We start from the raw sequence: 26,743 nt of genomic DNA, 5'->3' as shown, positions 1-26,743 counted from the left end.
TATGTCAATAACTTTAGTGTCTGTACAAAAAAGGTGATGCTGATGTAATCTTTGAATCTTTTAATTTATTTATCTTATTGAGAAGTGGATCTAGAAAAAAATCCTGATATATGTACAGAGCTTGAAATGTCTTTTCATATAATTTATCAATAATTTATGCCTAAAAATTAAGAATAAAATGGATGAGTATTTTCTGTATATAATAATATTTCTGAATTTAAAAAATACATATCCTCCAAATACCAAATTTAGTATATAAATTGAAGAACAAGTATGCATACCTAGACACCACTTAAATTATTGCTGTAGATATAGAAAACAAAAATCACTACATACAAGAAAAATAGTTATCTTAACTGTTTACAGTTATCTTAATACAGATTTTATTACATATTTAAAACAAACCAAGATATTGATCTAAACAATGATTCTTAAAAGTAATTAGATTGGATAGTAGGGAATTTGTTGCATTTGATAGATTTTTATATTTCACTGTATATTTGTGAGTTTACCCTAAATTAATGCCTATGTTTAATGTGAATAACTTTTCGCTCCAAGAAATTCCAAGATTTTAATTTTCATATTTAAAACATCTGTATAGAAATCCAGGTGCGGTGGTGCCCACCTGTAATCCCAGCACTAGGGAGGCTAACCCAGGAGGATTGCTACAATTTTGAGCCCAGCCTGCGGTAAGTAATGAGTTCAGCCAGAAATATGTAGTGAGATCCTGACTTCATAAAATTATACATTTATGGAAAATTGTTATTTATAAAGTAAAACAGTCAATAGTAAATTAAAATGATTTGTAATATAATGAAACACAGAAGACTGAATTCTCTAATTTATTAAAAAAAATCATTGTAATCCAGTGTGGACAATGTATCTAAAAGTGTACCTAGACTTACTACAAATGTGATTTAGAGGTTTTATGTCCTATTAGTCTGATTTTTAATCTCTATATATGATAATTAACTTTATAAGATCTTATAAGATCAATGAATTTGAAACTGGCAAAATAAAAGGGGATCGCAGGAAAGGGGAAGCAAAGAACTGAAATGTGTTATGCACAGGTACCAACCCCACAGCATGAATGTAGCCATTATGTACTGCAGACATGTACTAATAAAAGTAAAATAACGACAACAACAAAACAAATCATTAACATGTCCAATAACCCAACAGAAAACCAGGAAAACATATGAGCAAAAATTTAATAATTATTGTCATTAAAGAAAAAGAATTAATAAACCATTGAAAAGACTTTGATATCACCTTCACAATATACATATGCCACTGAAAACATCTAATATCATTTTCAGTGCTCAGATTGCCATAGTTCATTTGATAATCTTCTGTCATATTGGCAATCATATATCCTTACACATTGTTTGTGGGGATGTATTTAATGAAGTCGTGGAAACATGTCTATAGCTATTAGGTTTGTAATGACACACATACCTTTTGTCATTATTTTCACTTCCCATAATTGATCTCATTGATCTATTCACCCTCTGCACAAAGATGTATGCATAAGAAGAAGGTGACAACACTGTTAATTGTGGTAAAAGAACTCATTGAATATACATTAATAAAGGACTGCTAAATAATTGTGACTATATTCTGTGGAACATTGCTTATCTGAATAAAGGAACAGAGTAGATCTTTATAGGCCAAGATATTGGTGTGAATGGGTTTTCTCCATGAGCCTCTCATATTTTCATAGGTTCTATATTTCCAACACAGGCAGTGATCCTCCATTTCACACTATCTTTTCATGGATATTAGTACAGAGAACAGCTTTGGAAGATACGATGTCTTCCACTTAGCAAAGAGAACTTTGCGTACATCCTAATATCATAAAGTGGTGTCGCCTTCAGGCCTGTGTATCACTGCAAAAGGGTCAGGCTGCCCTGTCTTCGGGCTTCTGGTGTATAATACTTGACACTGACATCCCAATCACATCTCTTGCTGTGAATAATAAGGGTCGGAGACTCTGACCCAAGACTCTCCTGACTTCAGTTTAAATCATGAAACTCTAGCGGCCAATTCGTTATTTTGTTTTTTTTTTTTTTTTTTTTTTTTTTTTTTTTCTCCGGTACCAGGAACTGAACTCACGACCTTGCGCTTGCCAGGCAAGCGCTTTTGCCGCTGAGCTAAATCCCCAGCCCCAATTCGTTATTTTGAAAGTAGGGTAAAAACCTAATCTCTGTCCCTTTCACACTTCTCTAACATATACTTTATTTATTTTTTTTTTTTAATTTTTTTTATTTTAAGGATAAAAGGAGGGAAACATTAACAGACATACAACATTTTACAACATATCACAAGCACAATACAGACAATACAGAGTTACAAACAAAGTGGTAGGGAATTAACAATGTCAATATGTAATCTAACATATACTTTAGATAGGAAAGAAAAAATGCCTCAGAACAGTGTGGATGGTATCTTACTAAATTTAAGAAAAAGGATAAGTGTGTGCTGGTGGCAGATTCAATTTTCATTTTCTTGGGATTGGTGTATTGGTTAGTGTTCCATTGCCGGGACTAAATAGTTGACACCTGCAGCTTAAAGGAGGAGAGGTTTATTGTGCCTCACGGTTTCAGAAGTTTCTCCCCATGATCAGCTGGCTCCAAGGTGGAAACATCATGGTGGCAGGGTTTGGAAAGGAAAACTCAGCTCACAGCAGCTAGGAAGCATCCAGGAAGAGAAGAGCTGGAGAGGAAGGAGCCAGGCACCGGATGTGGTCTCCAAAGCCACGTCCCCTGACCCTCTCCTTCCAGCTGGGCACCACTCCTACTGGCCCATTTAGCTGTGAACTGGTCCCTGGGGTAACTGTGGAGGATGTCCATGCTCTCACACCCTAGACAGTCTCTTAATCGAGTCAAGAGTCTCTCCAAGAGTCTCTTCACTGAGTCAAGTTGACGATCAAGAAGAACGAGCCTACTTGTGCATTTTGGTATGCAAAGGAAATAATGCTTTGAATGTTTTAGTATTTCCTGTGATAATCATGAGCTTTCTTTCTGTGTTCAAACTGTTTGTTGGATACCAAGGAAAGAATAAATACCCCAGTCTTTTTTAAACCTTTTGTTTGCTTCACTCTGTCTACAGTGTAGTGGGGTATATGCTTTGCTGAGGCCTTGTCTGTGGGGATGATGGAGGTGGTGAGGATGAGGAGAAGGGTGGGAGACAGGGGATGTCTAAGGGTAAGAAGCAACCAATCGGTGAGGATGTAAATGTCAGCTGCATTAAGCAGTAGGAAGCACATTAGTGACCTTAAAGAAATGTCAGTAGAATGGTGGAATCGAAATCTGCCTGTAAATAAAAGGTAAGATTGGAATGAAAACAGCCTTGTTTGGAGATTTGAATAGCAAAGGGAGGGTTGGATCAGAATAGAGGCAAAAGTGACAAAGACCTGTGTTTATTCAGAGGCTATTGATTGTATTTTGTAATGAGCAGAAGACACTTGCTGAATTTGATGATATGAAGTGGGAAGTGATAAAGAGGCAACTGGAGTTGAAACAGAGGAGAGAGAAAAATCAGGGACCTCAAGGAGGAAAGCAGATAAATCTGAGCTCTTTGCGGGGAAAGCCTGGGACCTGGGCTGTGGTGCTGGAGGAAGGGACCAAAGTGCAAGGCAGCAAGGGGAGAGCTCGGAGAAAGCAGACAGTGAGGGGATTTCATCCTTGGACCCTGAGCATGGGTGCCTGAGCCGAGTGGATGACTTGAGAGATTGCTTAAGGCTTTGGAAGAATCACTTGAAGACATTTGCCAAGAATTTACTTCTCACAAGCGAGTTTTCCATTTTTCATATTGTTTTGAGAATCAGAGTTCTCTGTAACTCAAAAGTTAAATGCATATTAATTTCATTCTATACATGGTAGAATCAGTAAAGCCATTTTCCAAAGGTGATGTCAGGATGCCAATGTAAAAAGGAAGCTAAGATACATGACCTAGAATGAATAAGAAAGGTGATTTCAAAATGTGGAAATGGGCAAAGATTATTTATCATGAATTAAACTATAGACTTTCGGAAGGGAGAAATAAGCAACTCGAGAGCTAAGAACATTCTGGACAGGGGCTGGGAAGTTAAACTCTGATGCACTTTCACCCGAAGGTACTACTGTCTGACAATGGCTGCACTCTTGCCATGGTCTTTTTATTCTTTCTTTATCCGCCAAATACTAGAGATGGAACCTAAGGCTTTCTACTTGAGAAACCAGCACTCTACCACTGAGCCACACCTCTAGCTCATTTGACACAGTCTCCCTAACTTGCCCAGGCTGCCTCAAATTTGGGATCCTTGTGCCTCAGCCTCTGGCATAGCTGAGATTCAGGTGTGTGGTTCTGCTTGCAGTTTGCCATGCTGTCGTCCTCAGTCTCCAAGAGCCGTGCCTTGGCTTTCAGTGGTTCCTAAACAACAGAATGCACTGGCTGCCATGGCAACCTTTTCTTTCCTGTTTTGATCACTTGAATGCACACCTGAGTGAAATTTGCCTGTCATTTACCAATCTATGTGATTTCTCTAAGAGCTCTACTTGTTGAATAAACTGTGTTCTTATTTTACTGCTGAAGAAAGGAGGCAGGGAGATCAGCACAATGAAGGAGAGTTATATCCCTAAAACAATACTGCTTGCCCTATGGGCTCATTCCCAATTTAATTTTTCTGACTATTGATCTATACTTTCTTATTTTGTTTTTAAAAAAAGGAATCAAAAGCAACGATTCAATTTTAATATATTTGGTCTTATCCATGAATTGCATTTTAAATTCTGTGAAATACTTCATCAGATTAAAAAGTTCTTAAGAATGAATAATAATGAGCTCGGTGTAGTCTCCATGCCAACTGCAGATATGTATTTTCAGATGACTGATCTTGTACTGTACAAACAACCATGCCTTTCCCTGGTACTCTAGAGAATGATTTCATTCTTTTAAAGGCAAGTCAGCCAAGCTGTCAGTAACTTTTATTAACTACATACTTTCTGAGAGCTTATGGCAAGGGTATCCAGGGTGTGAAAATTATTAGAAAAGTTATTGAAGCTAGAAGACTTACAATAAAGTGGCTCAAAATATAAATTTTTGTTAATTGTTGAACTAAGTGAGAGGGAAAAAAATAAATTGCTTCTACCTGCTCACTTCTAGTTAGGTCAGGAGAAAATAACATTTCAGAGAATTGATTGATCATAGGATCTGTTTATCACAAGATCATTAAAGATAATCTTTGATTTGTCCCTTACACAGATTTATTTATTTATTACACAGGGGCAATAAAAAAGTTCTCTATCAAAATTCTAAACATCTCTGCAATTTTATAAGCTTTGTACACAGCCCATTGGTTTTTAATTATGCAGAAGAGTTAAGTGGAGAGACCAGGCCATGTTTTCAGACAAAAGTGATCTTGGTTTTTAGAAAACAAGGTTTGAGGAATGCAGGAATCATAAGTGAAATGATCAAGAGCCATTTGGTCTTTGTGATTGTCTGTGCTTAGGCATATGTTTCTTTACCCGGGGGTTTTATTGCATTTTCCCCTGCTGACTTTAGACACAAGCTAATAAAGAGAAATATATAGTTTTATTTAGAAATTTTTGCCATCTAATAGAATCTTCAGAATCGCTCTGAGTGTACCTGGCAAGGCATTCAGATTTAACGATTTCCCCAGGATCAGCTGTTATTTATGGAATCATCTCTTAGGCATGTGGATTATAATCTTGTACATACATCAATTAATTTCTCAAATCTTAAACTCAGAAATGCAAGATGATACACCTCCATTTTCCTGGAGTTCTTCTAAACTGAAGCTTGAGATCTCTGTTTTTGTTAGTGAGGGCAGCCATATGGTTTAAACGAGAGACATTCCTTTTTCTCACCGTTCTTGGGACTGGAAATCTGAGATGAAGGTAGCAGCCGGCTTGGCTCCTTTGAGAGAAGATCTGGTCCCGGCCTCTCTGCTGAGCTGCTGTGGTTTGCTGGTCGTCTCTGACCTCCCTCGGCTTGTAGACATAGCACTGTGATCTCTGCTTCCATCTTCGCATGACATTTGTGTGCTTGTCTTTGAGTCTAGGACTTCCCTCTTTATAAACAAATCACTTGTACTGGGCTAAGGACCCACTGCATGGCAGCAAGACCTCATTTTAAATGATGACAACTGCAGTGACCCTACTTCCAAATAAGGCTGCATTCTGAGCTCCCAAACCTTGAGGCTTCATATTTGCACATGTGTTTTGGTGGGGCACCGTGCAACCCTAACTCATTCCACTGACAGAAATATTGTTTAACCTAATTCAAGGTGTACTCAGTTAATCTGGGGCTCCTCCTGCAGTTAAGACAAAAGGCAGTGGAGACCCAGGGTCTTTGGGAGTAACCTGCTCACAGTCCTCTGTGCTCCTGTTCATCTTCAGTTTCTCTAGCTGCTGCCTTATATCTACCATCCCATTTGTACTTCCCATTTGACTCGTGGTCACGGTAGGTCCAACCGTGCATTCTAGCCATGAGTTCTGAGGAATCACCTTCCTTTAACAAACTGATTGCCCTTCTACCTCTTGCTGGGTCTGTGGGACACTTGGTGGCCAATGTCAGGTACTTGTGATCTTAACATCCAGTTATATTCTGTTGGAACTGCTCCAAGCTGTCCCAGAGAAAATTTGCAAATCTTCCCTGGGGTCGTGATGCAGGTTGGACCTCTAATTCTCTCTGTGTCCCAGCTTCACCCCCATTGAGGTGGGGCAGCCGCCAGGGCCCTTTCCTGGAGAACTACACAGTTCGTACCTATCCTGTGCATCTTTCATACTGGCTCAGCATATTCTTCCAAAAATGTTGTCTTTCACATTCACGTATTCACAAAGTGCACGCTCTCCAGTGCTTTGTAGATGCTCAGGTTGCAAAGATGAATATCCCTGTGCTCACTCCCATGCAGTATCCCTTTGTGAATATAAGCTGGGATAATATGGTTTGTAGCACTTACTGTCAATGAAGTTCCTAAACAACAGGAACTTGTTTTTTGTTTTTGTTTTAATTTTGTTTTGGGGTTTTTTTTGGTATTGGGAATTGGACTCAGGACTTCAAGCTTGCCAGGCAGGTGCTGTGCTGCTAAGCTAAATCTCCAGCCCAACATCATTGTTAAGTAGCATCTTTAGCATTACTTATAGGAGAATTGCTTATAACATACAAAGTATTTTTCTTTTTAAGTTTTTAGAATCAAATATTACCATAAAGTATAAAAATCAAAAATATCAAAGTGTTTCTCCAATACTTAGCTCAAAATATAGAATCTTTCTTACAGCCTTGCAAAATCGGTTGTCTCAAAACTCTTGAGTACATATTAGAAAATTTGACAAGTATAGGCACATATTCATTTATGATTTGTGTAGATATAATTCATCTCAGTATATTGCACACAAAATATACAAAATAAATGTTTTAAAGATATAATATATAAGTGTAAATATTAATTCTAGTATTTTCTTTTTGTGTCTCAGACATGTTCTGTGCACTCCCTGAAAGAAGGACTCCAAAATTTGTAAACTACCACTTTGCGTCAGGACCTTTACTCTGAAGCTGAAAAATGAACAGAAAGGCACATTAATATATAAAGCAACTGAACACAAGGTCTACTATGCACATGAAGAAAATTTAGGTTTCTTAAAAAGAAATACACAACACATGTAAATATACAAACACATACATGCATGCATTTTTTTAAGTGTACATGGATTGACTAGCCCATTGGCTAGCGCTATAATTCTTGAAACTGTTATGCAGCTTCAGTGGCTATTGCGTCAATTTTTTAGTAGATTCACTTGTTATTTTTGTGAAATGTAGAATTCTGTCAGGAAAATTTCATGTTCCAGAAGAGCTACTTGATCAGAGATCTTTGTTTGCTTTCTTCAAATGACAGGAGAACCATGACTCAGAGTTCACACTCAATATCCACATTTAATCTGCAAAATCATATCTTTCTTTAAACTTAGGACTGTGAATTCAAGATAAATGTATTAGGGTAACTTATTCTCTAAAAGCTTTAGATAGAGATGGAAATAAGATGGAAATGAAAGGTCCTTGTCCAAGTAATTCTTTACAATGGGGCCACACCAGAGTAGGATGGGCCCTTAATTTAATATGACTGAGTTCCTCATCAGAGGAAAAGATGATAGGAAATTAACAGTGGTTGTTGTATTACTTATTCTTATCTTCAATGAAGTTGCTCAGATTACCAGATGTAAGAATGCAAAATTGATCAAACAATTAAAGAGAATAAAAAATTATAAAAAATATAAGGCACAAACACAAGAGGGAATAAGGCCATGTCCTTAGGGACAGAGGCAGAAATTTGATAATGCCTGTAAGCCAAGGAGTACTAAGGATTATTGGTGAACAACAGGAGCTAAAAAGGGATAAGGAGGGAGTCTTGAGTTTAAAGCTTAAGACATTTTGGTTTTGGACTCCTAGACTCCAAAGTTATGATACAGTACATTTCTGTTGCATGAAGTTGCTTGATTTTCGTACCCTGTTATAACTGTTCTTCAGAAACTGATACAAGAGTTTGTGTGTTTGCCTTGTTTCCCAGCCAGCAAATTTGAGCTCTGGCAGTCTGTCACTGCAGTGCACTCTCAGAAGCCCAGCTGTAAGATGCCAGAGCTGTGTCATGGGATTCATAATTCCCTACTAGGAGTGAGAAATAAGAGCATATACAGAGTTCACGCTAGGGGCAACCAATAGCACTGAATCTGAAAAATATAACAATATCAGATAAAGAGAAAAATAAAAAGAATTAAAGAGAACCATTAGTGTTTATTAAAGAAATACCCACAAAAAGTTATGAAAAGTTTGTCAACTTTGGGAGAAATACTATATACCATCTCATCACCCAGAGCTTTCACTTTTGTTACCATTTTAAAAGATGAAGTTTATAGACTTGCTAGTTTTTATACATGTGTATACTGACACATATGAATACAGGTACCCATGAATACATATGCTCATACACACATGCAAGGAAGAACCCGAAAGAGGTTACAACTGATTTTAATGCAAAAGAAGGTGAAGGAATCTCTGTAAAGTTTTCTTTTTTTGAATTTTTTTATTTTAAAATTTAGAAAAAACTAACAACACAACAATGAAGACAAAAATCAAAACAACAAAAATGATACATGACCTCAAAACAAAGTGATAGGAATTAACAATGGTTGCTACATTACCTACTGTTATCTTCAGCAAAGTTTCTCAGTCCACCAGACATAAGAATGTAAGATTGATTAAACAATCAAAGACAGTAACAAGTAAAGAAAAATAAAAAACAAAACAGAAAAAAACCATTGGAAATGATGCAGAGCTTCACCATACAAGACGGTAGGAGTTCAACAATGGTTCTTACACTGCATATTGTTGTTTTCAGATCAGTCATTCTGATTACCCGATTCAAGCATGAAAAATTGGTCAAGAAAAAAGAAAATTTTAAGCATTGCCTGTTCCTTTCAGTAAACCACAGACATCAGCAATATACCTATTCCAGCTGTCCTTGTATATACATATAAATTTTGTTTTGCATTTTAAAAAAACCAAAATAACAAAAACAAATATATAAACAAACAGCATAGAGAACAATAAAAATGATACAGAATTTCAAAGTACGGTGATAGGATCTTAACAATGGTTGTTATATTACATAATATCACCTTCAAAATGGTTGCACGATTAACCAGATGTAGGCATGCATTATTGATCAAACAATTGCACATCAACAGTTCCTTTCAATAAACCAACAGATAGTAGTAGTACAATTATGCTAGCTATCCTGTATATATACATATACATAGTTTTCCCACTTCTTTCTTTTTCCTCTCCCCTCCTTCATCCCAGTTGCTCCTTCCTATTTGAGCAGTTTCTTTTCCCTTTCATAATATGTATTGTACCTTTTGGATTTTATTTACTCTTTCAGGTTCTCATAGTGGGAGGAAGTACGATGTTTTTACATGTGAATCTGGTTTATTTCACTTATGAGTATGGTCTCTAGTTGCATCCATGTACCCATAAAAGCCTTGAGTTTATCTTTCTTTATAGCTGAGTAATACCCATTGTATAAAAATACCACATCTTTTTCATCCATTCCTCAGTTGACGGATGTCTGCAAAGTTTTCTGATCAACAGAATCTTAGAACTGGATGCTAGAAGGGACAAGGAGAATGGAGAACTTCTGCTTCTTACTCTATGAATTCCTTTCTCTCCTGTCTCAGATGCTTGAGGTACACACCCAGCACATTCTTGTTGTTGTGGTTGCTCTGGTAGAGAAGGGGGCACGAGCTTCTTGGGGTACACGTGGGTGAAACCTGGAAGGGGAGGATAATTCTCATAACATTCCCTGCATCCCTCAAGAAACACAGAGCTCATACACATTTTATTTGATCAGCACCCTGCAGTGAGGTCAGAAGAGTTAAAATGTATTTATTTTATTTTAAAAAGAGTAGTACATGAGACAGAAACAAACAAAAAAATAGAACAGTAGCAGCATACCAGTATCACGAACATAAACATATCAAAGCAAGAACATTCAAAGTGATACAGGGTCTCAAGACAAATTGATACAAATCTACAATGGTTGTTACACCGCTATCCTCAACTACATTGCTCAGATTATCAGATGTAAGAATGAAAGATTGCTCAAACCATTAACAAGAATAAGAAAATAATTCTTCAATAAAACATTAGAGATAATACAGAGTTTCACTAGACAAGATGGTAGGAGTTTACCATTGTAATTCCATTGCATATTGTTAACTTCAAATCAGTTGCTCAGACCCCCAGCCACAAGCATGCAAAGTCAATCAGAACATAAAAAATTGTGAGCATTAACTGTTCATTTCAATATGCCATCAGACAACAGCAATACAGTCATTGCAGCTATTCATACATGTTGTATGTTTTGCCTTTCTTCTTTCTTTTTTCTTCTTTCCCTCATCCCAGTCATTCCTTCCCTTGAGCAATTTCTTTCCCTTTCCTATCCTCTATTGTACGTTTTGAGTTTTACCTAGTCTTTCAGGTTCCTACACCAAGGAGACAATATGATGTTTACACATGTGGGTTTGATTTACTTCACTTATGAGTATGGTCTCTAGTTGCATCCATTTACCTACAAAAGCCTCAAGTTTATCTTTTTTAATAGTGGAGTAATACTCCATTGTATAAAAATACCACAACTTTTTTATCCATTCCTCAATGGATGGGTATCTGGGTTGTTTCCAAGATTTAGCTATAACAAGAAGAGTTAAAATATTGACTATTACCTGTTAATGCTCATAAAACTAGGTGTGAGGGCTATACTAACTCCTAGAGGTTTTCTAAGTCTTCAAACTCATGCTTGTGTGTTTGCTTTTGTATATTATTCTGGCATGAATCTGATACATTATTACATGTTTAACTTTATGAAATTTACTTAAGTTAACCCAAAAGTTTGTGTCTTGCCTTACTGAAACCTATATATTTTATCCTTCAATCTTGGATTGGCAGAATTCCCACCTTTAAGCTCCTGGTTTAATCAGTATTTATCCCAAATTCACTTTAAAGATAAACATTGAGATGCTTTAGAATATTTTAATTTTATTTTTTAAAAAAACAAATATAATTTTAACTGTTTTACATTGCTTTTAGTAGCAAATATGATTTCGTAACAATTATTCTGTGTGAACCACCACCTGCTCTATTATGCTGAGTCCACCATTTGAAGAGACTGCTTTGTTATGAGGGAAAGAAAACGCTTTCCATAGTATGGAATTTTCCAGATGAATGGCCTCTTTGGTTTACTCAGTCCAATTTCTTAATTTTGCAGATGAGCATGGCAAAGTGTAAAAATGACTAGATTCTTGAATTCTTTTATCTACCAGTTTTAGTATGATTTAGTTTTAAATAGTAACTTGGATAGTTTTACTATTAGAGTTATTACACCCAGGATTATGAATAATGCAATTCTAGGCCTGTGGGTTCTAAAAGGAAACAGTGAAAACAAAACCTATTCTATGAAGCCACCAATCCTTAGTTCTTCTCTCACTTCTCTTCCAAGAGCACGGGCTTCTCTCAGTTGCCTTTGCAACTAAATAGGTGCTGTCCTGGGAAACAGAGATTTTGCTCTCCTGAGCTATATAATCCAGAGCAAGATATGTAAATTCCAGTCCATGGTCATATCATTTGTGAAATAGAAACAAAATCTAGCCTAGTGATGCATTATGACACTGAAATGGACTCACCTTCATAAATTACTTATCACAGTACCGGAATTAATTACTGTTAGTTTGCCTGTTTTCTCTTGCATTTTCCTCACCAGGATCATAGGGCTTACTAAAGTGCATGCAAGACTAATTGCTAGGCCTTTTAATTTTAGGAAATCGACCCTTCTACATGAATTCTTCCATGTTCCTATGGAAAGGTTCTCAGAAACGAAAAGCAGAATTATATGTATGAGATCATTTCCTGTTAGCTTAAGAGGCATGCCAGGAACAGGTGCCCATTTTGAAAATGGCCCAGTTTCTACCTCAAACTGTCAAACAATTGTGATATTAGATAACAGATCACTTCATGGACTTTTCTTAGAATTTCTGATGTAGCTTAGTTAATTCTTCTATTTATTATTACTAAAGAAGGCTTTGAAATTTATAGTGGTTCAAAAAGTCTGGAAAAACATTGTCTGTTATTAAGTAAGCTTGTTTGAATCTACTGCAAAGTGGGCTACAGTGGAGGTCTTGGTGATTCACACAATTAAACAAAAGCAAATAGGTTGGTTTTACTGGACAGTGCCAACTAAGTATTCAGATTAAAAAATCAACCTCAGGGTGACCATGAGAATTTAGTAGTAGCACACCTCACTTATTTGACACCTAGAAATAATAACTTTTTAATAGCTATTCTTCTTGTTATAATACAACTGTTGACACTCAAAATCATAGAAAGACATGTAACAATAATTCTTTTGCTTTATTCTTTATTTTAAAATAAGTAGCAGTGTAAATATAGTGCATTTCAATTTTTAAACATATTACTAAAATTCACTTAAATATGCATGGATAAAAATTTTCATTTACCGGGGCTGGGGATTTAGCTCAGCGGCAAAGCGCCTGCCTGGCAAGTGCAAGGTCGTGAGTTCAGTTCCTGGTACCGGAGAAAAACAAAAAAAAAACAACAACAAAAAAATTTTCATTTACCTCAAAAATTGCACATTGCTCTGCATTCTGTTCTAAAATTTAATGCAAAGAAGATTCCTAAGCTATTTAAGATCAATCTAAGAAGTGAAGTAGCTCAGGTTATCCTTTTCTGTATTGATAATCTCTGGTCTATCATTGCTTATTTCTCACATGCTCTTTAAATGCAGAATACACAACTTTGTAGGATGCAGAGAAGTGGGCTGCAGTTCTGTACTCCTGGTGACCTTATGCAGGACTGTAGTTTCTACTAACAAGAACTTGGAACTAGGAAGTGCCATTCTGCCTATCGAAGGGAAGAGAGTAGGACAAATTGCAAGTTCTGATGTTTTGAGTTCCTCTGAGATTTGAGTTTTACAGGAAAAGCAACTGGCTCCAAAGCTTGGCAGTAGATGAGCAGCAGGGGCAGAGAGAAAAAGAAGCGATGGTTGCTCTTGCTGGGCAGAACCTGGCCTTGAGAAGAGGGGAGATGGCAAAGCGGTGGAGATCAAGGGTGCCCAAGTGAATGAGTGGGAAGTGTCTGGGGTGTGGAATTTGAGGATGTCCATACCCTCCTCAGATATTTTTCTCCACAATTCCCATTGAATTCTCACAGCACAGCTTAGGGAATACTTTAGAGAAGTAATTCATAAAGTAGGGACCTCAGGGAGGAGAAGAGCAAGCTCTTCAGGATGGAAACGAAACAGCCCAGACTCGCAATACCCATTTCCCAGGCAAACAAATCCATATGTTGGGTAAATGGTAATAAACACTGTTGCTTCTAAGGCTCTTGTGAGCACCCAGGCACCCAGCAGAAGGGACAAAAAGAGGAAAACTCAACACTGCTAAGTAACTAAGAACAAGCATGGACACTAGGTAGATCCATCATACTGAAAAAGCTGAAAAGACAGAGAATCTTAGAGAGAGGCACAGAAAAAAAGACACATTAAATGCAGAGGGATAGAGATGATAATTATAGGAGACTTCTTGTCAGAAACCATGCAATTAAGAAGACGAGAGAGTGACATCTTTAAAGGGTTGAAAAAGTTAATGGTTTTGATAATTATATCCCCCAAAATACATTGCAAAATCAAGAAGAATTTTTACAAGGGTATTTTTTGTAGTGAACCTACACTAAAAATGTAAAGGAAGTTATTTAGGCAAAGGGAGGTTGATAGTAAATACAAATTTGGATCTGCAAAGCCAGGCAAGGTGGCTCAGGACTGTAGTCTCAGCATTAGGGGGAGGCTGAAACAGGAGTGTCGCTATGAGTCTGAGGCCAGGCTGGGCTCCATAGAGAATTCAAGGTCAGCTTGAGCTGCACAGTGAGACCCTGTCTCAAATACATACATACATACATACATAAATTTGGACCTGTGAAGAGAAATGAAGAGCAATGGAAATGGAATAAATTAAAATATAAAATATTCATATTTTCTTTATTTCTAGTTGCTCTAAGAAATAGCTGACTGCCTAGTACAAAACTCATAGCATGTATTGTATGCTTAGAGCAAATATGGTGCATACTTATAAAAAAGTAAAATGGCAAAAAGAATGAGAAAGAGAGAGAGGAACTGGGAATTTACTGTTTCAAGTTTCTAAGAATGTACAATGTTATTTGAAATCAGACTCTCATTAAAGACAAATAAATCCCAGGACAATCACTACAAATGAAAATGCATTAGTAGTTAGTAGAGAAATAAAATAAATCCTGAATAATTCTTGACTAGTAAAAAGAAGGAAGAAACAAGGGGGAGAAAAAAGAGAGGACACTGATAACTACACTATAGAAAAGATGGAAATATGTATCCAACAACGTCAGAATCATACTAAATGTGATCTCTCTGTCCCAATTAAGAGACAAATTGGTAGATTAGATAAAGAAGTGAAGCACAGCTCTACACTGTCCATAAAAAAATCACTTTAAATATAAAGCATGGATAAGTTAAAAGTTAAAAAAAATGAGAAAAGATGTTCTATAAAAATATTAGTGGAATAAATGCTGGATTAGCTATTTTGATATTAAAAAAATAGACTTCAGGATAAAGAATTACATTAAGAATACATAAGAACATTACAAAATGAAATATTTGCAATTCTATATTGGGTTATGCAATCCAAATTGTGGATGCACTTAGCACAACACTTCAAAATAAAGAAGAAAATGATAGCACTGAAAGAGGAAGAGAAAAATCTGCAGTTATGGTTGTAGACTTCATCTGTATCAGTAATTGACAGAGAAGTAGACAGAAAATTAATGAGGATACAGAAAATCTGGACAAAACTATTACCAAGTTGACCTAATTGATATTGATAGAATGTCTCCACAAAACAGCAGAAGTTATATTCTTTTAATGTGTTCAAGGCAGTTAAACAATATGCATGATTATGGGCCATACAATACACCTTTAGAAATTTAAAAGAAGACAAATAGTTTTATTAGAACCTAGGAGAATTAAACAATAAAAATGTGTCTTACAGTTGTCAAAATGTTTGGAATTTACACAGTGTAGTACCACATAACCCATAGATGAGAGAAACTGCAAGGGATATTAAAAATATTTTGAACTAAATGAAAATGAAAATATAACATACCAAAATTTTTTTAGGAAGTGGTACTTAGAGAACCACTCTAGGAGTTTAAAGGAGGAGTATCTAAAGTTCAAGTCCCAGTTTGGCAATTTATCAACTTAGTGATACCTGTCCCCTAAAACAAAACAAAATTAAACAAAAGAAAAGACCACTGGGCTTAATACCCCATAAAACACACTCACACACATACACACAATTGAACAGAAAAAAGTTTAAAGTTAATTTTTACTTCAACCCTAGAAATTAGAAAAATATAATTAAAGACAAAGTAGGTGAGGGAATGTAATAATGCATATTGGAGTCAAAATTCGTGAGACTGAAAGAACAAAACGATAAAGAAAAGCAATGATACCAAATGCTAGCAGCTTGAAAATATCAATCATACTGATAGATTTCCAGTCCAATCAATGAAGAAAAGTACAGGAAGGTACAATTACCAACAGCAGCATACCTTGACATGCGTAATAACCAATAGTGTAGCTATTAAAAGGATCATAAACTTATATTAGGAGCAACTCTATGCTGACAAATGCAACAACTTGAATTAATTGCATGGACCAATCCTTAAAAGACACAATCTGCCAAATATAATAAAAAATGCAGAGAAGACATATTGATTACAGAAATTAAATCATGGTTAAATGTTTGAATTGTGTGCATCGATGTTTTTTCAGTAGGAAATTGTACCAAACTTTTAAGGATAGTATAATACTGATTACATACAACTTCTTCCAGGACATAGAAAATTAGAGAATATATCCCGAATCATTTTGTTAGGCCAACATTTTCCTTAAACTAAAATTAGATAAATATAGTACAACAAACAAAATTACATAACAAGAGGACTTAAGAGCACATACAGAAAAATTCTCATTAAAATATTAGTGGATGCAATCCACTATATAAGAAAATCTATTTAGAAATAATACTTAACAGCCAAATAGGCTATCTCTCAAAACACAAGCCTGCTACATTTTGAAGTGAAACAATATTTCAGCATATTTACAAATTAAATACTGCCTAGGTGATGTTCCTAATTTTCTTCATAGATTTCATGCAGTCCCAGTCAAAATATATGCCAGCTTTTTTGTAGATATCAACATACTGATTTAAGGTTCATATGAATAGTCAAAGGAATTACAATGGCTGACCAAAATAATGTTTAAAAGAGCAAATCTAGAGTTCACATAGCAGCTCCACATAGTATTTACATTAAGCATAAGTATTCTACTTACTGGAAATTAAAGTATCTAAGACCATGTGTAAGTTGCAAAAGAATAAATTGAAAGTTAGGCAGAGCTTTTCAGAGGATGTTAAAAGAGAAATTATTAAAGAGAAGTTGATAAATTGGATTTAAGTAAAATAAAAACTTTTTAAGTCTTTAAAAGATACCTTTAAAGAAGCCAAAAGACAAGAAACAAATTAGGAGAGAATGTTTACAAGTCACACTTAAGACAGCAGACTTTTATCTAAGATATATTAAAAAACCTCCAAATTCAACACCAAGGGAAGGGGGAACCAACAAAAATGGGCAAAGGAAGATAAATGGATTGAAAACAAAATTATGAAAGAATACTCAGTATCATTTATCATTGGGGAAATGCAAATTAAATCTACAGTGAGATTCTAGTATAAACCTCTAAGAATGACTAAAATATAAAAAGAGAAAGGGAAACGTATGTAAGGGAAAAGGGAAAGAAATTGCTGATACTGAGTGGTGGTGGGGGGTATGAAATAACTATCTCATATATTCTTAGTAGAAATGCATGGTACAGTCACTTTGGGAAACAATTTGGAATTTATAAAAATGTAGCTGTATGTGTACTTCCTGTGCCATCTTGCAGTCCTACTTTGAGATAAATGAAAATATAGGTCCATAAAAAAATATAAAAACAGAACTTAATGTATATGGCAGCTTTACTGACAATTATGAAAAATCCAAGCCTAGACACGTTCTTTAATAGGTAAATGGGCACAAACTCTGTAGTGGAATACTAATCAGCAATTATGAAAAAGACAAATGGAACATGGGTTCACACCTTCACAAGAAGAATCTTAAATGCATTTTGCCAAGTGAATGAAGCCAAATCTAAAATGTTACATGTTATATAATTCAATTCACACAATGTTGTGAAACAGGTATAAGGGCAGAAAAACAGACGAGCAGTTTCCAAGGAACAGGGGATAAGAAGGAGTAGGAAGGAGGTTGTCTAGTAGGGACAGGGGGCAATTTTTGGAGTGACAATGAGTACGTAACCATTGTTCATTCGTCAAATCTCCTTGAACTCTATGTTACAAAGAATAAATCTGCTATATGTAAAAAGAACAACAACAAAAAGGCTTACCAAGTCCAGGGGTTTAACTCAGTGGCACAGCGCCTGCCTGGGAAGCATGAGGTCTGGAGTTCGATTCCCAGTACCCACCAAAAACGTCTACCTGGATATGGATGGAGTCCCAGATAGACTACACAGAATAACAGATGAAGTTAGCTATCTTATAAGAAATCCCATACCACATGATGACATAGGAGATGAAGAGTTTTTTAAGTAAGTAAAACACTGGACACACTCTGTTGTAGTTGACAAATCTGTTTCTAAGCACTTGTAAAACTATTTTCTGTTGTATAGTGCCATGAATAAATAAGTATGTTACAAATAATGACAACCTACTTTCTCCCTATTGGAGAAAAATAGTAAGAAATAAGAAAAACTCAGACAAACTATGTGGTGCTAAATGGGAGATAAATTTGTACGAATTATTTGTTTTTGTGGTTCTTTGTATGAATTTAAGTATGTGTGTGATGCACACATCAAAATCCACATAAAAATGTAGATATACAGGTCTCCATGGGGTTAATGTATGCTATATGTACACATTTCCTAGCTCTCTTTTGGAGAGGGTATGTTCAGGTCCTCCAGAGGACCAGAATCAACTGAAAATTCAGCACATATATAACCACTGAGGAGGATTTATGGGACCAGAGGCAGGAATCCCACAATGGCCACCTGTATGCTGGGTTACTGGGGGATCTGGGACTTCTCAGTCCAAGATCAGGGATATCACAGAATAAGAGGGATCAAAGATGCAGGCTGAAGGCCTGGAAGCTCACTGAAGAGTCGCAGTGCAAGTGTGCACTGGAAGACTGAAGAAATTAGAAACCTGGAACCAACATCCAAAGGTGATGGTAGCAAAGGCTGCACATGGTCACCAAGACTGGGGATGAAAAATGGAACACCTCCTTCTTCTTTCCCTTTTCATTCAAGCCAGGCTGTAAGCCTATTGGTTGGTACCACCCACAATTGGGATAGATCATTCCCTTCTCAATTTGCTGGCCTACATGTCAATCAGCAACAGAGACACCCACACCCACAGCTGTGCTTTAGTAGTGGCTTAGGCTTTTCTTGGGTGAACTTATCATGAGGAACAGAGAGGACCAATGAATAATGGCACCCCGGTAACAATATGTATACTTAGTGTCTGGATTTTGGTGTTTAATGCCCAGATTTCTGTATTTTACAGTACATAGTATTCTGAAAGGGAGCGAGACTTCTTAAAAAGTAAGTTAATTTCACAGCTTATGCAGGGGAAATACAGGTGTATCAGATCTGTTAGACTCTAAAAGTAAGAAATCCTCCAAAACAAAGTGTTTATAAACCTGTCTTTCTCATCAATCTCTTTCCAAACACAAAAACTGAAGGAACTAACCTTGAAGAGTTTCTAGCAGTCAAAAATGGGAAAATTTGAGCCACCTTATAAATAATAGTATTAGCATACAATGTTAAAAATGAAATAATTTCCTGAGTACATACTAATATCAATAGATTTAAATATCTCATAAATAAGTAAATGAAGGGAATGTACATCTTCTTGCTTATGAGGAATTTCAAATAATAAATGTTGAAGGGATGAAGGAGATAGGAAATTGCCATTATAAATCATAAATAGGGAGTGCTCCCGATAAGATCAACAAAAAGATGCTAAAATTAATAGTGAAAATATTAAACAGAAAAAGGATATTTGCATGGTTGCAATGTATTCCTTACCAAGATGAATTAAATACAGAACAGGAATTTGACAGCAGAGACATGTGGCAGATGTGGCCATTAAGTTATAACTATATAGGTAGGATATGGTCAAAGCTAACATTTTAAGGGATGTGATGTGTCCCATTATGTACTACCTGATGGGGTGGACACATATATCCTTGAAGTCCTTAACAATGATCTATGACTTCAACTTTCGAATGATAAAATATTAGCAAAAACATATTAAAGTGCATTCAAAATAACTGATCACTGCACTTCAGAACTCTCAATGTCCTGAGGACGTAGAGAAATTCTGAAGTTATCACAGGCTGGAGGAAACCAAAGAGATAATGAGAACCAAACAGAGTGTGGGATCCTGGAGGAATTCTCAAACAGAAATGAGACAGTAGTGGAAAACTGGAGGAAAATGAGAAAACTATGTAGCCTAGTTAATAATATTGAGCAATGTTCAGTTTTAAAATCTGGGTAATTTTGCAGCGGTTGTGTGAGAAGCTGGCAGTAGGGAAGGCTGGAAAATAAGTTTGTTCAGACTCTACTTTGGGATTTTTCTGTGAGCCTAAAATTATCTTGGAATTAAATATATAAAAAAAAATGAACAGTGAAATCTGTGTGTTAGGAGTCTACTATCAAACTGGAGTTTTCATAATTAACTTTTTCTTAAATACAGTGTTTATTCACCAATAAATATACATATGTGGGTGCTGATTTGAAGCTTATGAATGCATTCTTTCTTAAAGTTCAGTAGTGACTGAAATGATGACTTTAAAATTAAGCCAAAAGCATTTTGGGGGGATGAGTATTTCATTAGTGACACTTTAAAATTTGCTGTTAATAACAAAAATTAATGACAGTCATTTTATTTTGAGTTTAAAATGTTTACTGGCACTATCCCTCTTTATTCCTGTGTATGGGGTGCTCTACTCTCACTCCCTCAACCCTCTTGTGTCAAAGAACGTGTGCAGTTACAGGGATTGTGTCCTAGTGTATAACTGAAATATCATAAGTACATCGACTTAGAGGAAAGAGTTAAATGCTTTCTCTTTCATGTTTATTCTTATATATTTAGCAGACAGAAATACGATTACTTTTACTAGTATATATATAAATGGTTAGTATTTTAAAACTCAATACTGGTAAAATCTTTCCATTGGGAAGCAGTTTGTCCTAATTTGAAAATAAAAAACACCATATTCCTTCCATCGTTCCCTGATGTACTGTAAAGAGTTCATCCCCACCAGGTCCACAGGACTAGACCAGTCCCTTGGTGCTCAGGTGGAAGGGCTCAGGAAGTGATGGCAGAGCGCCTATGGCACTGGGTATGTAGGAATCCCTGAACCCGTTTTACTCCGGAATGCCTTTTCTTTACCAGTGCAGGAGCACGAAGCTAACTCACCTGGGAGAAAGCAGGCTAGGCCCGTGCATTCTCACCTGCAAGGAAATTAGAAGACTGCTTTGTCACTCCGCATGGCTCATCTTCCCTTTCTAGGGACTTGCTGCAACCCAGACCACCTGGAAGCCTCAGACTTTGACTTTTGCTTTTTCATCACCTTTGTTTTGGCAGGGAATTGTTTTGCTTTGCACTGACATTTTTGTTCTGTGTGTTAGTTTTCCCTAGACTCCTCGAGAACTTAGTTGAAGGTCAACAGATTTATTGGCAAGCATGTTGGATTGTTCATTATAAGGCCACATTTCAGAGTGGTGGAAATTAAATTATCTGGAGACCAAACAACTGGGATGGTCTAGCCAGCCAGAAATGGGAAATTATTTTGCTCGGACTCCATGGAGTCCTGGTCAGCCAAGGTCACCCTTAAGTGGGCTGGGTGGTTTAGGGGTCCTGCCTGCTCTGTCGCTCCAGCCGTTCATTACTGTGTGAGCTGGGGTGGCACGCCTTGGGAACTGAGAGGGGATGTGGCCATCTGGACTCCAGGAACTGGCAGCCTCTGGTAGAAGTGGCTTTGTTCACTCTTTTAAGTGCCTCACTCTCTACTCGTGCCTGGGACTCAGAACTGTCACTCCAAATGACCCAATCTCTCTTCCACACTGGCCTGTTCCTAGGTCTGTGGCTGTGCCCAGTTTCCAGACTGTAGCATTGGCAAAGGAGCAACCAGTGTGAGAGGCGTAGGAGACGGGAGGGACTGTCACAGCCTCGGGTCCATGCAGGGCAGAGGCAAGGAGGAGGTGGAGCTGCTACCAGCTTTATCCATTAAACACGACATTATGTTTAAGGAAAAAGCGTCGGCCCACGTGTTATATAACTGGTTAGGAAAGAGGAGTGCAGGGATCCGTGTTTGCAGCTGCTGTGGGTTGGAAAACATGCTTCACAGGACATGTGAAGTCCTACACCTGGCACCTGTGAATGTGACCTTGTCTGGAAACAAGGGCTCTAGGGTCTGACTACGTTCTGATGAATTTACTTTGGAGTAGAGTGGGCTTCCCTTCAAGTGATAAGGACAGCACTATACATAGGCAGAAACAGAGACGGGAGTTGTCCTGCCGCAAGCCAGGAATGCTGAGGATCCCAGTACTTGGAGGAGAGCGCAGCTTCTCCTTCAAAACCTCCAGAAGAAACCTGTGCACACCATGACCTCAGGCTTCTGGGCTTCAAAACTTAGAGAAAATAGATTTTTTTCCAGCTCTTTTAAATATTTTAAATTTTGAGACAGGGTCTCATTAAGTCACTGAGTTGCTCAAGGTGGGCTTAAATTTGTGGTACTCCTGCCTCAGCCTCCCAGAGTGCTTGGATTACAGACATGTGCCCCCACATTCAGCTTACACTTGTAGTTTCAAGCCACTAAATTTTTATCCTTTGTTATCACAATCCCAGGAAAATAATACACAAGGGATACACATATATTTTGAAGAACGAGTTCTATTTTGGAAGCCATATTATGGACAATATATTGAGGGGTATCTTGTGACAATAACATAACAATCCATTTCCCTGAGGTCTGCCAGAGCTCTTACTAAACTAGGGAAAACATTAAAAGTAGTGTGAAATCTGTTTCTTTTTAAAAAATAATATATTTATCTCCAAATAAGGGTATGTGGTCTATGATTTGTTAATTATTGACAGTCAAAAATGCATTTCTGTTCTATTAGCTTTTCTAAATGGGAGAAAATGAATCAAAGTGTAAAGTGTTATTTGGGATAAGGTTTAGAAAGGCTGTATAGGCAGATAACGCAGTCCTACATTAGCTGACATCTTTGGCTTTGAGAAAGTGCTGAGGAAAATGCTGAAAATACTACCTACCACCTTGTTGGTGGAAGTATGAGCCTAAGATGTTAACTCCAGGTCATGAGGAAGGAGGCTCTACTCGAGAAAAACTGTACTGCGTATCCTGAGGTAAATGAAGATACATTGCTTTTTGATCACAGGACTTCTGAGGGTCTGTGGTGTGCTGTTATACTTCACGAAGCAGGGTTATGTTACCATAGACTCTTTTGTGGAAGATGTTTCATGAAACTGGGCCTCCAGGGCCTCACTGTGAGGATTATGAACCTCAGAGTGTTGCCACTGCTGGTGCTTTTTGGGTCAGTTTGGGATGGATGGGGCTCCCTCTGTTCTGTCTATATTTCCATTATTTTCCCCTACCTTTTGTTTGTCAACCTTTGACACATCTCTGCTGTAGATACTTCAAGTTACCATATAAAAGACCCACTGATTCTTTTAGTATCAAGTCAGAAAATCATTATTATTTATCCTCAAAATCATTTTTGTTTTATTTGCTATTGATATAAAGCATTATCCTGGGATGACTCATAAACAGCTGGTGCTCAGTTAATGAAAGTGGCGATGTCATGTCTTGGTCACTTTTCTCTCATTGCTGAGACAAAACACCCAACACCCAAAGTTAAAGAAGAAAAGATTATTTAGCTCATAGTGTGTGGAGGTTTTAGTCCATAATCAGCTGGCTCCAAGGCAGGATGGCACATGGCAGGGGGGTAACAGTTCAAGGCAGCAGAAGACAGCCAAAGCAGAAAAAGCAAAAGAGGGAAGAACAATCCTCTTTTCCTCACTTATATTGTACGCAGGCTAAACCCCCACACAATCTCCTGCCTTCCTCTTGCACAGGATGAGGATGTTTATAAAGTGAGGACCCTGACCCCTCCCTGCTGAGTTAAACTTCTAAACTTCTCAAGTTGACACAGTGTATCAGGCATTACATCATATGATCACACAATATTAGAGTCAGTACAATTTCTTTCTTTTTTTTTTCTTTTTTTTTTTTTTTTTGTGGTACCAGGAATCAAACTCATGACCTCATCCTTGCCAGGCAGGCACTGCACTGCTGTGCTATATCCCCAGCAGTACAATTTCTAAGATACTTAATGTACTGAAAGAGGCTTAACCACTTCAAGAATTTGATTTAATACTTTTATAAATAGACTAGATGCTTGACAGGCAAAGCTACTTGTTCTTGTAAGCAGCACCAAGTTGACCAAGACTGATAATATTGTGTAAGGCCAAACAGGAATGCAAAATAAGAACAATCAGTTTTACAGAGTAATGTGCAGTGCATAAAATGAATTTTAATTAGGGTACTTGTAAGACTGTGTAAAATAGAATAATTAATTGACAAATGCAACAGAAATAGAAACATTTACAAGGACTGGGCCACAGAAAAAGGGGTTTTAAAGTCACAGCCAACCACAGATTCAGGCTTTGCTGAACATACCCAAACGGGCAGCCTCTGGGCCATCGATTCTTACCAACCATCTGGACCTCATCCTGGGGATTCTGACTGCCACATCTAAGAGCTGTTAGCCCCAGATCAATGATTTTACTCCATGAGGTCTGTGAATTTCAGATATTAAGACATAGAATTATTACCTTGAGTGTGTAAGCATATTCTCCCTACAGTCTATTTAAAGTCAACTTTCAAGGGCAGCTAAAGGCCAGGGAGTCTAGAAAGTCTCCTCTCCCGTTCCTGTAGGTCATAGACTACATCACTCAACTTGACACAAGATGACAAACACTTCTGACAGACAATAACAGCAGCAGCTTTGTGTATCAGCCTTGAATTTGAAGTTTGTAAGTTCTTTGAGGTCAACACCCAAGTATTGCATGTATTTTGTACTTAGATCAAAAAAATGTGCAGTCAAAAAAATCAGTAGGTATCATCAAACAGAACTTAATAAAGCTAATGATCACAACCATATGAATAGTGCCCCGTAACAGCAAAATGATTGAAAGGGTGAAGAATTGAGAAAATTCTGTGGAGATAGATGAATATGGTTCTTATCTTTTTTATTTTTGAGCTTACTTTTCTTGTTAAGAGATGGAACCTACATTTACTTTTTATGTCCATCTTATCCAATGGTGAAATTTAATGTATCCATAAAATTTTCTTGTATGCTTAATTTAAATAAATATAAAGCCAGTATTTAGTGAAGTTTCATGTAAGAGTCCTCCTTCAGGATTTTTAGTTTTAAGTGTTACAAAGCTATAAAGAAAAAATTTCCACTGGGCTAAAATGCTGTGGTGCTAGATAGATTTTTATTATTTTTAGTGCTGAACTGTTGCCTGTGCTTTATTAGAATTCTAATATATTATCCTAATGTTTCTGTAAATTTAACTTAATTGGTCTCTGATCTTTATCAAAGTTGCTAATTGAAATAAAATTCTCGTATTCCATTGTACTATACATAGAGCAATGTGTAAACCCCCTCAGCCTTTGTGAGACATAGGAGATGTGATAAAAATATGGTAAATGTTTAAATCTAAAAAATGGTTGGCTCAGTAAAAGACACACGGCCATTTACTCCTCTCAAATTTCCCCTCCACCTGCTTCACACACACTTATGCCGTCATTTTTTCACTTTCCAAAGCAGTTCTGTAAGTCCTTTCTCTGAAGTGTCTTTTCATGGCTGCCTCAAAGTCCTAAATTGATTCAAAATGTTTATGGCAACTTCTGTGAAATATAAATACTATGCTGTGTCTTCACTGACCTTATTCACTAAATCTGGCACTGTACAACTTCTAGTTTCTCTCCAAAGTCAGAATGACCACAAAAAGTAACATTTTGAATCAATTCAGAACATGGAGGCAGCTACAACAGCACAACTAGAGACATTAGTGAAAGAGGACTTCCAGAGCTGCTTCAGAAAGTGGTAAAAACAATGGGACAAGTATGTTCAAAGGAAGAGGGAGTATCCTGAGGGAGATTAATGACAATGCTTCTTTAACTGTAAGAAGAATTAAAAGTTTAATCATTTAGTGTATTTTCCATCACACCTTCCATGTGGCTGAAATATTATTTGGAACCAATGCCAGTCTGAAGGGCTTTTGCTACATTAGTAGTTCCCTTGGGAAAACAGTCTGAGTCACTGGATGTTGTTAAATCCTCAGGCCATGGGACCTGTGACTGCGGCAGGTGCAAATGTGACCCGGGATGGTCTGGGGACGCTTGCCAGCACCCGACCAACTGTAACCTCACAAAGAAAAAAAGCAACCAAATGTGCAAGAATTCTCAAGATATCATCTGCTCCAACACAGGTAAGAATTAGACCTTAGGAAAATCCTTATGGGAAAAAAATCACAGGTTTTTTTGTTTTGTTTTGTTTTGTTTTGTTTTTAATGGAAATACATAGGTGAGAAAACAGGTCGAAACTATGAGACTGCTTTTAAGTGTATTTTTAAAAATGAAATTCAGATCCATCAAAAGGAGAAAAGCTGTCATCTTGCTGAGACTGGCAAGTTTGATAATCTCCAGCTGCTTCCAGTGCCTCCAAAGAGCAGAATATTCTCAGGGAACAACATCCGACAACATTTTAAGTAAATCGAGAGCCAAGATTTTGAATGCTGGGTTAAATCTTTTTAAAAGGATTTATGTAACTGACTTAATTAGTCTCTGTCACACATCAAGGTTGCTTTGAATTTATACCTTAGCATCACATAAGACCAAATCTTTTTAATTGGAGAGAAGTTTCGTACACACTGAT

General features: G+C 36.9%; 1 protein-coding gene across 1 annotated transcript in view; it reads left to right on the top strand.

The window, feature by feature from the left end:
• Itgbl1 (integrin, beta-like 1 (with EGF-like repeat domains)) overlaps window positions 1-26,743 on the top strand; it is a 214,305-nt gene that overhangs the window by 78,604 nt on the left and 108,958 nt on the right. Inside the window, exon 3 of the mRNA XM_005374034.2 lies at window positions 26,151-26,297. Within this exon, the coding sequence (XP_005374091.1) occupies window positions 26,151-26,297 (147 nt within the window). The remainder of the gene's footprint in view (window positions 1-26,150; window positions 26,298-26,743) is intronic.

This window comes from Chinchilla lanigera, unplaced genomic scaffold (assembly GCF_000276665.1).
Source record: "Chinchilla lanigera isolate Chin_1 unplaced genomic scaffold, ChiLan1.0 scaffold00003, whole genome shotgun sequence".
Taxonomy (NCBI): Eukaryota; Metazoa; Chordata; class Mammalia; order Rodentia; family Chinchillidae; genus Chinchilla; species Chinchilla lanigera.
This window is presented reverse-complemented; position numbering and strand designations above follow the sequence as displayed.